We start from the raw sequence: 15636 nt of genomic DNA, 5'->3' as shown, positions 1-15636 counted from the left end.
AATTTTACACTGGGGGATAATTTCAACAATTAAACAATTTGCTCCCTAATTTGATGACGTACCGTCAAGTGTATAGATAGACATAAGTTACGTGTGAAATATGGGGCGTGATCTTTTTGTCACGCAATATTGCAATCATAATAAATTGTGAACAATTACCGTAAAAATGGGAATATACGCAAACGGGTGACTGTAGAAGCCGAGATGGGGTGGATTGTTCTTAAGGGTTGATATGAAAATAGGGGTGTCCATTTATTTTTAACTTTGATGTAAGTAGATATTTAATACATTGTCTCGAAAAACTTACGTTATAATCACAAACTTCTAAAATTTGACAAATTTTACACAAAAAATGCGATACAACCGAATACTGAACGATCTAGACAACAAACAATATAAACCACAGTACCTTCAGTACGTCTCTGTAGGTTCAGTCTGTGTATATGGAAAATCCCACCGCGCTGATGCAGATCTCCACAAAAATGTTGCGGCGGATGGGTAAACTGGGACCCTCGATGATACGTGGACGGTCTTTCGCGTAATAACCAACATATTTCTTTTGATCTCTTCGTTAACGGGAAATGACTTCTACATGTGATCGTGTGCTGAAGATACCAAATGTGCCCTAAACCCTTTCTAGACAAAATGTAGATCTTGCGCACACTGACGTACATCACCGAGCCGAGCCTACTCGATCAGAACTACCCTTATGCAGCTTCTCAATTCGTACAATTAATGCGAAAATGCCGAATTCATAATATCAGTTCGTATATAAGCGAGTGTATCTCGGGTTTGTCACTTCAACATTTAGACAGGAGTGTACTTCGTTTGTTAAACTTTTGAAAGACATTACAGTTGACCTATTACCACGCCTATTACTTAAAATACGGATGGCTAGTGTAACGAGTAATTATCAGTCGTACATAAAAATTCTCTTCAATAGGGGGCAAAACTATTTTAATGAAAACAAATAACGTGACCCGTCACAAACGAAGGAACATGCATTACAAAGATCGGTAAGAAAAAGCTTTGTTTATTCTCTTGTTACGAAAAAACCAACATAGATTTATTAGAATGCGTTCTGTATTTCTCGCATTTACGCCTCATTGTAGTGCAAAATCATGAAGTACTCATGAATTCATTAAAAGACACAGATATGTAATTTATAAATACATTGTAGATTTACTATATCACATAAATACCAGTTGTGGTAATGTATTTTGAACGATTACTATTGTTACCACACATTCACTGGTGTTGTATAATATTTATGTGCGCAATTTTGTGAATACTCATTACGGAGCTGAAATTTTTCAGGCTCAATAATGTAATATGTTGACACGTATTGCAATAGATGCATGATAAATTTTACGTCGTCCTCATGCACCAGATCCCTGTCATTGCTGTACGATTAACTGTCGCAGCCGAGCAAGTGGGTCAATCTGATCGTTACTGTAATTACATTCTTATCTATAGTAGTTCAGTCTCCGCATCTGCCATAGAGGAATTTGTGGTGTGCTACAGATATTCTAGAACCTTTCTCGCGCATTTCCTTCGCGTTACGCTACGGGCGATTCTGTGGTATATTAATTACCTGAACAATTCTCGAAATTTGAACAAATAAAAAAGTTTAAAGAAAAACAGTTTCTCATTGCCACTTTTTGAGTTCTACGAGACGCCGTTGAAAGATTTTAAATACAACGTTTCTTTTCGGAGATATCATCATTAACTTTATTTTTTAATATGGCCCGTAAAAATGTACATATTGTATTGAGAAAAAAGTTGGAAACTGTTGGTTTCAACAGGATGGTGCACCCGCGCACAACACCCTAATCATGCGAGAATACCTATTGGACAAATCGAAAACTAAATTCAAGTTTCGTAACGGAATCCAATACATGAATCTTATTTTTATTAAGATAATTTCTTTTACTTTTACATTGTTACAAACATTACAAAGAATTGGATCTAATCCTTCAGGGATGGTTCTAATTTTTCGTTCTTAAATTGGTACAAAAATTTTAGAATAATAATAACTTTGAACTTACTTTAAGACGCATGTGTTAACTCTTAACCGTCAACTTTTGAAAATACGGGTGTGTACTTTGAATTGGCTGGAAAATCTTCTTCTTTGAAGCTGACCGGTAACGGAAGGTAGTCACGCGGTTTGCAAATTCACCAGTGGGATCTCGGAAAGTGTAAGTGATAGGTAGGTATTTTAAATTTAGCAAAGTTGCGTATTTTGACGCTCAATAAGATAGCGTTCTGAAAATAAAAAAAAAAAGAAAATGGCTTCCATACACTTTTTAAATAACTTCAGTAAAAAACGATTTGCAAAATGCCGTTTTTTCCGGATCTCCGAAACTGGTCGGAATTTTTTCAGTTTCAAAGCTGCATTTTGTCAAGCATCAAAATACGCAAGTATGTTGAATTTAAACTACCTACCATCTCTTACAGTTTCCGAGATCCCCATGGTGGACCTAGAAATTGAATGAGCCTGTATGTTCACATACACAGTAATGACACAAGGCATACCTACGAAACTTTAATAGAAAAATAATGAACTATCCACAAACAAAAAAACCTGACACTGAATAACCTATACCATGCGTAATAGACTGAATTTTATTTCTCCTTTTTGTATTGCATTGGAGATAAACTGAACGCTGTATGCTTATAGTAAAGACAGAAAGTCCATATACCTGCGTTATTTTACCGCTTAAGATGCTTGCACTCAATATAAAAATGTTCTCAACCTCGAAAATCTTAGCAACGGCACCTTCCAGTGACACACTGCATGATGAAATTATGTTACCAATAATGTTTATTTCACACTATTAAATCGAACCCTTTTGTTACAGGTGTAGAAATTACTGATGAAGAAAATGTGAACAGTAGGTACCAATAATTAGCTTAAATTTTATATTATTTGAAGTGAGGGTGAATGATGAATTGGCGCAACAGGTACAAATATAAGTTTCGCTCATCTTCATAAATAAATTATAAATTTTTATTTATTAGTTACTGGGTGTTTTGTTAACTATTGCTTAAGCAAACAAATCTAAATGAATTCGTGCAAGCCTATTTTAACAAGATACGAAGAATCACATACGATGTTCAGTAGGGGAACTTTTTGACACTCAGCTCGCATTCGGAAACACGACTTTTAGAGGTTCCATTGGATCGGTTGGGTGAAGACTTGATCATGCGCCCCATAACCTGTTTGTTAGCATAGTAAATAATTTCGTTCTCATGAATTAGATAAGATCGTACAAGTATTTTATTAAACCAGGAAACTGGCATTCATACACACACTATGTTTCAACAGGAGATTCATAAATTATCAACTTCAGGAAAGGCTTTCACCTTTGATCAATGCAGGAATAACACAATAGTACGAATATAGTGCTGAAAACCCGAAAGTTCTACGATATTCCATTACCACTCGATCGATTGATAAAAGGCGCCCGAATAGCCGACAGTTACTGAAACAAACTCCTTTTTGAGAATCAAAAATCGTTTACACCGACAGGGTTGCTCGTTTCAAAACGGTAAAGCGACAGAATGAAATGCGATCTATTTTTCTCGCTGAACGCCCAACTTTTTCGTCAACCATTTCAGTATTTTAAATGTGTGTCAATTGATAACAAATATAACGGGTAATAACAGCTGACTCGCATTAACCCCAGTTTATGAGACCGTTATCGGGTAAGTAGTAATTAAATAGCCTTCAGTTTTCACTAAATGGTTCGCTCTATTTTTTATTTTATTTATTTATTGTCCCTCTTGTTCTAGGACCTCAACAGGCTTACGCCCAATTACAGAGTGACCCGCATAATGCTTTTTAGAGGTGCCCCTGCAGAAGGTCTTAAGTTGTTCTATACTACTCCGGTATTTACCTTACGAAATAGGAAAACTGCAGGAAAACCTAATTCGGAGTAGCCGGCAGAATGCTCGAAACTGATCTAAGGAAATTCCCATCTCTGCCACAGATGAAAAATTCACCTCAAACCAGGTTCGAACATCCGACCTCCGGATTTATACCCCAACGCTTTACCACTGAGCTATAATGCCGGCTCTAAGGTCAACTATCCTAAAAGTAATGCGCTATCAAAGTGTATTTTTTATTCGGTCGGAGAAAATGAAGGGGAAATTCGCTATATATTTAAAAAAACTTAGAAAGTTGGAATTTTCTGCACCATTACCTTTTAATTACCACACAGGCTTGTTGAGTTGTGATTCCCATGTGAGGGAGGACCCTACAAGTTGATTGACCGATGACTTGATGTATGAATCGGAAATGTACTTCTTCCCACCTTGAGGAAATCGTGGTACGTACGTACAGAACTTCCGATTTTAAACTAGAAATGCATAATTTCAAATTCCATAAAGACGGGGAAGGTAAAGGAATTATACAATAGAAATTTCAAGTTTGAAGCCATTCTGGAAAGTTGACGTTGTATTTTCTAGTGTTTTACAATTTTGCTTCCGGAATTAAAAGGTGCGATAACACTATTTGAGGGAGTGTGGATCTGTAATCCTTCAAATATGCGCTACTCCTTACTTCTGCACACATCCTTCGATTTTTTAATGAAACCGTGTTCGGACAAATAATGAAGGTTGATGAGTTTTTTTCTATGACACAGTTTGTCGAAAGATATTCCTTTATTTTTAATGAACGATAATTTAAAAGTCTTTAATACTACGTTCATTTCGTTTTATTAAAAAATAAAGTGTGGGCGGGGAGAGAACGATATTTAATTTTCCTTATTTCGTTTGTTCGAAAAGTAAATTTCCGAATAGGCTTTTATGAAATGTATTAATTAAATGGTAATTTCGTAAATTTGATCGTACTACCTCTGGAACTTAAGTTACGCAACGTAAGAAAATGTTTTTTCTACAACTGTCAAAAAAACCTGTCATTGTCTGACGGATTTCGAAACGCGAAGTACTAGATTTTTAAACGGTTAATTAATAAGTAAGGTTGCTCTTGACAACGTGCGCGAAATCGTCAACAGTGAAAAAAAGTATTTCGCGCACGGGACAAAGTTGAACTTAAACAGCAATTTAATTAACAATCGGTTCAGTTGTAGAAAAAATATTGTATATAACGCTAGCGCGAAGTTATTTCGCGCATTTGACTGATATTTTAACTCGGCTTCGCCTCGTCAAAATACCTTCAGTCTCAATGCGCGAAATTGAACTTCGCGCTCTTGTTATATAAATAACTATTATGACACAATTTTCCTTTACGTCGCTAAGTATTCAAAGTAATGTAATCTCTCCGTTAATTACTAAAATTCGGCAAGCTCAAGTAGGCTACTGTTTATCTTTACCAAACTAAAATGTATATCCTCTTACAGTGTTGTGTTTGGTTGTAAAATCAATGAAACAAAACGCAGTTAGGTACATTTCCCTATTTAGTACTGAAAATGACGCAATCCTATCCTATTTTAAATATTTTTAGTGGCGTTTTTCTATATATGAATATTTCATCCTGGCTGTCGCCAAATCATTTTTTCAAAATCAAAAACTAGTGAAGCTAGTGAAGTAAAGCTTTCAGTCAATGATATAATTGTGTGTTTATTCAAATGCATTGTACGGCCCACATATTATAGTTTTTATGACAGATTTCTATATACTCGTATGCAAGATTCATTTTAGGTGTTGATAAAAATGTGCTTAATAAATTATTTGAAATTTCGGAAGTTGTTTGAGACCATTGAGTTCCAAAATTATTAATTTCAATTATTTGTAGCAGGTTCCGGAAGTGCACGAGGAGGAATCAAGTATTTCTTGTTTTAATTATAAATTAATTAAAGCTATGAATGGTATACCAGCTTAAAGCTTCAAATTCCCGTTTTAAAGAAGTTGCAATCTTCGTTTCGTATCTTCTTTTGTAATCGCGACTTGAAATACGTTTTATACACCCTTCCACGTTCAAATTGCCAATGTTTTACAAATAAATAATTTTTGTTATTATTATATTTAAATGGCGCCTATTATACTCTCCAATATTGAAACGTTCACTCTCACGAAATTATTTATAATACAGTCTTCATATGGTAATTTATTTGATTATTTCAATTATGAGAACCACTACTCAGAAATATCGGAATTTCGAAGATGGTGCGTGCACAACAGAGGAGTATCAAAGGAAATTATGCCACAAAAATGTAGTATTTCGAAAATTTTGCGTTGCGCGGCAATTCGTGACTGGCTTGGAATGTTTTTGTGTTTTCGCTTATGACAATATTCTGAAATTGGTTAGCGTCGCCGTTTCAATATAAAATTGAATTCGTTGCTAGCTGAAAAACTATATTATGAGTAACGCAATTTAATAAATAACGCACAGACAAAAAAATTTCATTTGGAACAAAAAAATTCAAATTTCCACTTATCACTGGGTATTGAAAAATTCGATTTATTTCCTAATGAGATTAAGAAAACCCTACTCGCATACACTGAATTAATATGCTTCTAATAAGAGGTTACTTTAAAATAAAGCAAGTGAATTTATTTACTTTTTCCTTCACAAAGTCACGCTTCTGCAAATTGTTAAGTGTTTAATCAATATTTAGCTTCCAAAATTGCAAAATTCAACAATTTCAAGTTGTCAATTAAATTACGTCGACAGATGAAAACTGCCCGCTTCCCTGCTCCATTTAACATGTTTGTGCTTGGATGACTTTCCATTTTAATACTGAACGAAATCCCCCAAATAGTTTGATGCTATATTTAATATTTTGTGACAGATATAGGAGCGTATCCGACCTTCGCTTGAATTAAATAGGTACACCACCAAATTAAATCCGCTAGACAACATTAAGACCGTCAAAGCTCTCTCATTTTGACTTGAATGAACGCACCGATATTACTCTAATTATGTAATGAAATTTTCTCCGTGCCAGTACCTAAATTTAACGTTATTGATTTTGACGTTTGCTGCGGATAAATTCAGATTCGGTTATGACGGAATAATACACGGCCCACTAGGGCGCTATCTGTAGATTTCTCTTTGTGTGGGGAATTCAGTAACCTCCATAAAGCTTTCAGGCGTATATTTTTTTGAAAAGTGTAGACTGTAAGAATTTCAGAAAATAAAAATTTAATAAGTAGATTATCCCAGGATGAGTGGGTTTGACGATCGCCTTTGTTTTCGAATTTTGATATTTGATTTCGGAAACACAACACACAAAGATGTTTGGTATCCTCCTACTGACTACGATATTACTTTATGTAACTTTGGTCGTAAAATAATACAGTTTTCTCATGTAGGCGTTCGAAAATTGTTTTAAAGAGCTATCAAATGAAACATCCCCTTTAGCGTTCGCTTCCGTAAAAAATTCATACCTTCAAAGTGAGAAAAATTTGTTCAGTTCAGGAATTATTGCAGTAACTATGATAATGGAATTAACAGTTACTATACTCTTACACAGCGTTCATTGGGCAAATGGATACATTCATTAGCACCACTGGAGATCGAAATGGAAGAAGTTGTTCAGATGACAACGTATGTCTACATTGAATATATCGAATGTTATACACATATATCCACCGGACGTAGATAGAAGGCACACGTTTGTCAAAATGAGCACCCACTGGTTGTCCAATGTCCATATAACATGTTTGGTTATGGCTGCGTAGGCTAATTAGTTTCAAGATAAGCACGTGTTGTAGTGTTTGAGTTAATTTAGTTGTATATGTACAATGTAACAGCGAGATGCCTTAAAGGTCGCGCAGATTTTTGTCACCGGTAAGAAAGCAAAGGTGTATAATTTATTCGAAAAACCAGATGGAAGTGGAACGGAAAGGGAAGTTATTTTAAATACAGAGACAGACGTGAAAGCTTCTTTGGTGGGACGTTAATAGTTGTTTTATTGAAAAGACGGTCTTTATAATAGTAAAGTTTCGTAGTTCGTACTCAGAATTCTCCCGTCCGAAGGTAAAACCTAGTAAGTCAATTTTTGCTTAAAATTAGACTTTGAGACGATCTGAAAGTACTACTTTTTTCCTTTGTAGAGGTATAAACTTTGTAGATCACTTCCAACTAATAAGCATTCTACATTCAATGGAATTTTCTAGTAAGTGTCATAATTTATATCTTTTCAAAGCAAGAATATAGTAAATCCGATTTGCAGTGGAAGAACCTATCATTTCACTTAAACTATGGCATTTACTGAATAAACAACCTCACCTCCAAATGGAAAAACACAGCATTCATTCTTACTAGTTATTTCAATAGCGTTTAATTAAATTGAAGTTATTTTGATTTCTGCCGTTCAATGGAAGAACCTAGCAAAGCAATCTACCGATGGTCTTGCTTCCCGCCAAAAAGTGTAAGAACATAGTAAAGTCATATATTTACCAGAAATTAAAACCACCAGTAAGCATGATACCATTGGAAATAGCTAGCAAAGTACCTTACTAAATTTTTCATGGCTTATAGTGCAACATTTTCAATATTAATAAAACCGTAACTTGACATACTACATATTGGTGTAGTAAAAGCATCATAATTCCTGTTAAAAAACATCGTATGTTCAATATTTTGCAAAATACTAAATATATTATAAAAACAATATAATAATCACAAACATAGCGACCTAAAACACCATAATGCCCATACTACAATTGTCAACTTTAATTGTCAACGTTATGTCAATACATTGTACTATTAATTGCTCTCTTGAAAAGTTCATAAAAATGAGTTACTGGGTTTTACCTTTTTACGGGAGAATTGCTTCAGGTGTTAAAAATGATTTTTGCCTTAAGACAGAAAACTTTAGCGCAATTTCCATGAATTGATCAGTACATACTTCCTGAAATGTTATATAACGGACTATTTATGTATAAAAAGGAAAATAGTTGTTATAAATACAAAAACTTAGCATTGCGAAATAGGCGTATGCGCACACCTGATCCGTAAAATATGCGATATGTTTGTCTTTACTAAAACATTCTTTGGTTAAAATTTCAAAAAAGATCTACAAATAAGAAAGTTGAAATTGTGCAGTGTGCGCATGAGCACATATGATTTTTACAGTACGTGATATCCTTTTACTCCTTATACTAGAAGCATCTGTGGTTAAAATTTCAAAAAATATCTCTATAAATAAGAAAGATGACATTACGCGCGCAGTCTGCGCATGCGTAAATTAATCGTCAAGATTCTTCTTGATTGAAGTGCCAGAGCTGCAAGCTTCCGAATGCAAGAGAACGAATTAAATATCTTTAAAGCCATAGTACTTAATGCTTTGAACGGACGGAAAGGGTGATCACAATAGTGCTTTTCAACATGAGTTGAGAAATGCACTAAAAATTACGTCAATATCGTGATTCTGGATGTGGCGGACGCTGGACGTGCCTTAGAAAAATGATAATTATCTCTTTTAAAGGTTTTGTCAGTACTTGTATTTAATTGAGGTAGTTCAACATGTGGGTGGTTTAGTAACCGTTTGAAATTGCACATAACAATATGGACTGGCAGTGGATGTATGCAGATCTATGCAGATATGTCCAATGAAATGCATTGTTATCGCTAATAAAAAACATCAATCTTTTATAAAAACAATCATACTTATCAATTAAATCAGAACTGTCACATAAATGATTTAACAAAATAAAATTGTAAACGAAAGTAAGCGATAAATTTCCCTACATTTAACAATTCTAGGAAATAATCCTTTATAACCAAACAAAACAAAACAACCCACTTGGATAAAAATAGAAACGCAATACTTGCTTTGTGTTTACACGTAAAACCCGCCCAGATTAATTAAATGAATTGAAACTAAAATTTGATTGACGATTAATGACCTGATAGACACAATACCCAATCTGAATTATTTATTGCTTTATAATATTTTAATTTTTTTTCCTTAGTAGCAGTCCAGCAATAAATAAGTACAATTAAGATATTTTGAACTGTCAACAATATTAAAAAAATTTTAAGTCGGCGTAGTTGCTCGTTTCAAAGCTGAAAAGACCTTTTTTCGTCGACCATTTTAGTATTTTAAATCCAGTTGTTGTCAATATACAACAAATATAACGGGTAATGACAGATGACACTAATTAATACCAGTTTAAAACGCCGTTATCCGTCTAAGTACTCGTAGTAAAATGCTTTAGTGTGCTTCAGTTTTCACTAAATGGTCATTTGTAATGTAAACTACACTAAAAATAATGCGCTACTTATTAAAGTATATTTATATTATTCGGTCTTTTAATACTTGAGAGGAAAATGAGTGGAAATTCGTTAAGCGTCTTAGAAAACATGGAAAGTTGTAATTTTCTGCACCATTAACTTTTAAATTACCACACAGGCTTGTTGAGTTGAGATTCCCATTTGAGGGAGGACCCAACAAGTTGATTGACTTTGTATGGATCGCAATTAATGTAGAAAGTGCACAATATTTGTCATAAACTTTCCCATTAAAACAAAGGAGGAAACGCCTATTAGTTTTCGTATTTCGTGACAAAACGAGCTGATTCTTAGTGGACCTCGACTAGTTATTTAGAGTGTTGCCAAGTCGGCATTTTATTTAGTCCAGAAAGGAAAATGTCCAGAAATTTTATTATCATACCCTTCGCCATATTTGTTCCGGAAACATTGGCGATACCAACACATCATTCGTTACGAAGGGAACATTCAAATAATCACGTAGAATATGAGTTTGGCGAAAGTACATTGCAAAAACAAATAATGCTAGCTTCACAGCTTGGCGAAATCGCGTTGGATCTTAGATAGGTATAGAAATGTTTGATTTGTCCTCGCTTCCGATTTTAAACGGGAAACGCATAATTTCAAATTCGATAAGGAGACAGGGAAGGTATAGGAATAATATAGAATAGAAATTGAAAGTTTAAGAACCATTCTGGAAAGATAAGCGTTGTAGTCTCTGGCATTTTACAATTTTGCTTCCGGAATAAAAGCGCGATAACCCTATTTGGGGGAGTTTGGATCTGTAATCTTTCGAATAAGGGTGGGCTTGTTCCGTTCCCCCTTACTTCCGCACACATTCCCGATTCTTTAATCAAAGGGAGTTCGGACAAATCACTACGGATGATGACTTTGCCTCTATGATAACAATTTGTCGAAAGATATTTAGTCATTTTTAATAAAAGATAGTCTCCGTTCATTTCGTTTTATTACAAAATAAAGGGTAGGAGATGGAGAACGATATTTAATTTTCCTTATTTCGTTTGTTCGAAAATTTCCGAATGGGCTTTTATGAGATGTACTAATTAAATTGTAATTTCGTAAATTTTATCGTGCTACCTTTGGAACCTAAGTTACGCAACGTAAGACGAATATTTTTATGGCACAATTTTCCGTTCAGTAGTCAAAGTAATGTAATCTCCGCGTTAATTACTGAAATTAGTGAAATTCGGCAAGCTAAAGTAGGTAGTTTGCTGTTTATCTTTACCAAAGTAAAGTGTATATCACCTTATAATGTGTTCAGTGATATAATCAATTAACTAAATCGCAGTTACATTTCGCTGTAGGTCGCCTATTTCATTTTAATTCTGAAAAGTACACGATCCTATTCCAGGATTCCAGGCGATTTCCTTTACATATATGCATATTTCAGTGGCGCAGTAGAGCGTTCATTGAAAACCTTTTGCTTTCCAGATACTGCAATAAATAATTAAATTATCACTAATTATTAATACCACGCTAGGTATGTGTGTAAGTAATTGTTTTAAAAAATGACGAACTGCGTATTCAATCAATCAAATCGAGCGGACAGCCTGAATAAATAAATTAGCGTAAAGTAGGTACACTCTTTTACCCGTCGCGTCGCGAACCAGCGGCGTTTTTTTTTTCGTTGTCTGCAGTATCACCTCTACTAAAAAAAAAAACTTTAAATTAGAAATAATGCACCAATTACAATAAGTCTTGACAGCGCCAGATTCGAAGAAACGCGCTCCCACTTACACCGAAAATACTCGTAATGCGCAAAACGTTGTCCACCTGCAGCTCTTGTTATCAGCACCAAATCACGTGTGGTAATTAATTTCCATCCGATAACACTACCTATCGAAAAACCAGATAAAACCTTTTATAATGAACGCAAACTTGACCAGATGTTCCTTACTTAAAAAGTATTTCATCGTTTGAGATATTAAACATGCACAAAAAATTGTGATTCTGTTTCCAATTTGAAAAATCTTAGTAACTATAAGTTCCAACGTCCTATCCGTAAGTTTAGAATATGAAGGACGAAAACTGCACATGAAATAATTAAAAGTGAGGAACCTGACTGAAAATATGTATTTTCAAGCTGATCCTTTGCTAGCCAGAATTTCCAAACCAAGAGTGAAAGCAGTGACAGTTTTTGGTGGCTCTAAACTTCAATTATGAGAAATCAAAGGTCCACATAGAAAAATAAAATCTTGAAAGAGAATTTAAAATTTAAAGTTTAAAAGACATTCGCAATTTTCTGAAAAACAATGAAAAAAAATGAGATAATTACTAAAGATGGCCGATAAACGCCACTTTGGGGCGACGTAGAATTAGAAAAGCAAGTACTTAAGGGAGGCGCCAGGAAGAAAAAAAGGAAAGGGATTCTTCGATTAGCATATTGGAAGCTATTGCGGTAGTTTAAAAAAATCGAATTCGAACACGCGAATCGGGATTGTACGGAAGCTGTGAAATTGAGTATATTATGAAATATAATCCATGTACCTGTTTTGGTATTGCGTGAACGTTGCAATCCAAGAAACAGCTGTAATTAATCAGTAAATAATGACTATTTTGGTCGAGAGATTATGCATTTAAATTCCAATAAACTCATTCATTGTATTGTGCAACGACGTGCATTACGTAGAATTTTTCTAAACCGAAACGGCTTCTTTCTACAGTTCTGCTTCAAGAAGCATATTAATTCAAACCTTTTTGATGTCAGGTGAATAATTACTAAACGGCAACTTATTTTAAAACACTCAATACACATACTGAAAATGAATGATCCTTTACGCTTCTAGAAAAATGAATGAAGTAGCTTTAGCTGCTATACGTAATTAATGGCGACAGATATAGCATAAAGGACGAAAGCGTATATCGACTCTTGCGTAAAATAAAATAGTACCTAAATCGGTCACAAATCGAACCGTTTGTAAAGAAGGATGGAATAGTTTTTCGTTTCTGACCTCAATTAATACTCCAATATTGGAGTTTCGGTGAACATTTTGAAATTGTTATTATGCATGGGTCAGGAACTGGCTATGATGATGCCTAGCATTTCTGTTCATTCGAATGGGCAATGCGATGCCTAATTACTGCTAATTGTCAATTTACATTGAATAATAGAAACCTTTACTTTAATTAAATTGGAATTTTGTACCTTGTGTTGACGTTTAAAATTAGAATTAACAATACCTTGTTCTAAAATACAGCGGAAACGCGATTAATCCTTTTTTTGTCATTCTTACTTTAAAAATAATGTGAATACTTAAAAATAACTCCAGGCAAAATTAGATCTGCGTTTTTTATCTAACGAACAAGCAACAGGTATGTTTCTTCAAATTGTCGCATTACCATTAACTACAATATAAGTATTAAGAATTTCCCTACCCCTCCCCTCAAATAATGAAACATGCGCTGAGAACACTTTGGTGTGCAATAAATTCATGAAAAAAAATAGAGAAAGCCTTAAAGGTGCCGTTTTGAAGCCTTGAAGGAAGTGGAAATGTGGTATGAAGTTGGGGGTTATGAAAGAAAAGAATGGGAAAGAAAAAAGAGCAAAATTGCGAAAGAGGCGCTTAGGAGAAGTGACGGTCATAAAAGAGGTGTTAAAAATGAATAAAAGGAAGACGCAACAGAGGTGACGGGGAAAAGGTGGAATCTTCAAAATAGTGTCGTTAAGGATACCTATCAAGGACCCCAAGTCAAAACAAGTATAAACGGTGCACAACTCGCATTTTTTTTAAACAGAAATAGCTTTTGTTTTGACAACCAATAGATATATTTCTTGCAGACGTCTCAATCGCCCTTTGTGAGCACCCTCTTCCGACAATCCGTTCTTGAGTATCCTTTCATTAGAGTACCTACCATAAAGGATAAAACTAGTTCCCCCCCCCCCCCTCCTCCTCCTCCCCGTACTTTGATAAGAGGACAGAAAAAAGGGAAGTCGTTGGTAGAAAACGATTCCTTTCGTTGACACCTTTAATTAGAATATAATGAGAGATTATAGTTATAGTAAAAATAGGATCAGGTTGAAAAGCCGCTGAACCTACTCGTTTAGTAATTGATGTGTACTTTTTGGTGTAATGTTTCTGAACAACACGTTCAGACCAGAGACTTGGTATAACAAGTCTCTGGTTCAGACAGTGACCTATAGCCACAAATAATGGAGAATATGCGTGTTGACCTCACCGTGGGCCACATTATGTTGGAGTGTCCAGCCAGATATAACGAATATAATATCGTACTTTTTTTTGCAAAAATGCGCTAAAAAAATTTAGAGAACAGCCTAATCGCGCATAAATCTAATATAATCACGTCGTGGTATTGTGGAAAATAGTATTGCATAATGAGAACTAAATATCCGTAACTAATTTCTAGTAAACCAAAGTATACGCATTACCGCCGTTTAGAAATTATGAAATACGTTGTGCGAAGACAGCATACGCTATTTTATTTACTGAAACGTCGGGACTAATTACTTTTCGTTTCTCATTTACGTTGAGAGGATAATAACACCGGTCGCAATTAATTTTTCCGATAAAAACGAGATAAACGCGCTAATACCAAGATTTTCCCAGTACAGGTGTGGATATGCGTCCAACCAATTACTTTCCTAATACTTACTTAGGTTCGAAATCCCCCTTTTTTTCCCAAATTGAAGCTTGACAGCTGGCATCTCCCCGAAATTACGTCGAATCCCTGAGGTCAAGCAAAAGAAAATATTACACGAACACCTAAGGCTTTCTACCTGTGATACTCGCTACATTTCTCTGCAAATTAATAACGTTTAAACATTCCGTTTCATTATCCTATAACGTATTATGATCCCTTAATTTTCACGAAAAATTTATACTGCGGTCATCTTTCTGAATCCACGTAAACGAACGAACGGAACGCAATGAATTTCCAATTACACTGGCATTAAGCAAATTATTTTATACTTGGGCTTACTTTTAGCACTGCGGGTCACTGAAATTCGTTCCCTCGTAAAAGCGGGTTTATGACCCCGCAAAATTAATTAATGTGTATAAATAGCGGAGGAAAATGAATTTCTAAACGGTTCTCACGCCCGCGTAAAATTCATTTTTAATTAACTTGTTAAGTGATGTTTGCATTCTGAAAAATTTTGGATCCGTAACCGACCGCAAATAAATTACCAGAAATTCTGCGGGTATAGTGCAGAAGTGTGGTCCATTGTGACGTGAGATGTTCATTGTTCAGTGCGTGTTATCTGTGGGGTTCAACCCCCTAAATCCCCTAGAAGTTCAGAATTTCGATAGTATGTAGAGGAAGTGGTCTAATAGGGGTGCTTCACGCTTAGGTGCTACAGTTTGTACTCCTCATATCTGTAAATGTAGTGCCAATGGGGTCATGTTTGGGCATCATGGCCAGAAGAACACAGGAAAATACTGTCGCCATCGAAACATTTTAGAATGTCAGAAAAG

General features: G+C 34.9%; 2 protein-coding genes across 3 annotated transcripts in view; one reads left to right on the top strand and one right to left on the bottom strand.

The window, feature by feature from the left end:
* LOC116176737 (facilitated trehalose transporter Tret1-like) overlaps positions 1-2095 on the bottom strand; it is a 91450-nt gene extending 89355 nt beyond the window's left edge. Inside the window, exon 1 of the mRNA XM_031495496.1 lies at positions 2049-2095. The gene's annotated coding sequence lies outside the window, so the exon portion shown is untranslated. The remainder of the gene's footprint in view (positions 1-2048) is intronic.
* LOC116176736 (octopamine receptor beta-3R-like) overlaps positions 1-15636 on the top strand; it is a 203736-nt gene that overhangs the window by 118283 nt on the left and 69817 nt on the right. Inside the window, exon 3 of one of the 2 annotated variants that reach the window (XM_031495494.1) lies at positions 2862-2894. The exons of the other annotated variant lie outside the window; for it this stretch is intronic. Within the exon in view, the coding sequence (XP_031351354.1) occupies positions 2862-2894 (33 nt within the window). The remainder of the gene's footprint in view (positions 1-2861; positions 2895-15636) is intronic. 2 annotated transcript variants of the gene reach the window in all.

The sequence above is a fragment of the Photinus pyralis genome, unplaced genomic scaffold (assembly GCF_008802855.1).
Source record: "Photinus pyralis isolate 1611_PpyrPB1 unplaced genomic scaffold, Ppyr1.3 Ppyr1.4_LG7, whole genome shotgun sequence".
Taxonomy (NCBI): Eukaryota; Metazoa; Arthropoda; class Insecta; order Coleoptera; family Lampyridae; genus Photinus; species Photinus pyralis.
The sequence above is the reverse complement of the archived record's forward strand: the minus strand, read 5'-3'. Positions and strand labels throughout refer to the sequence as shown.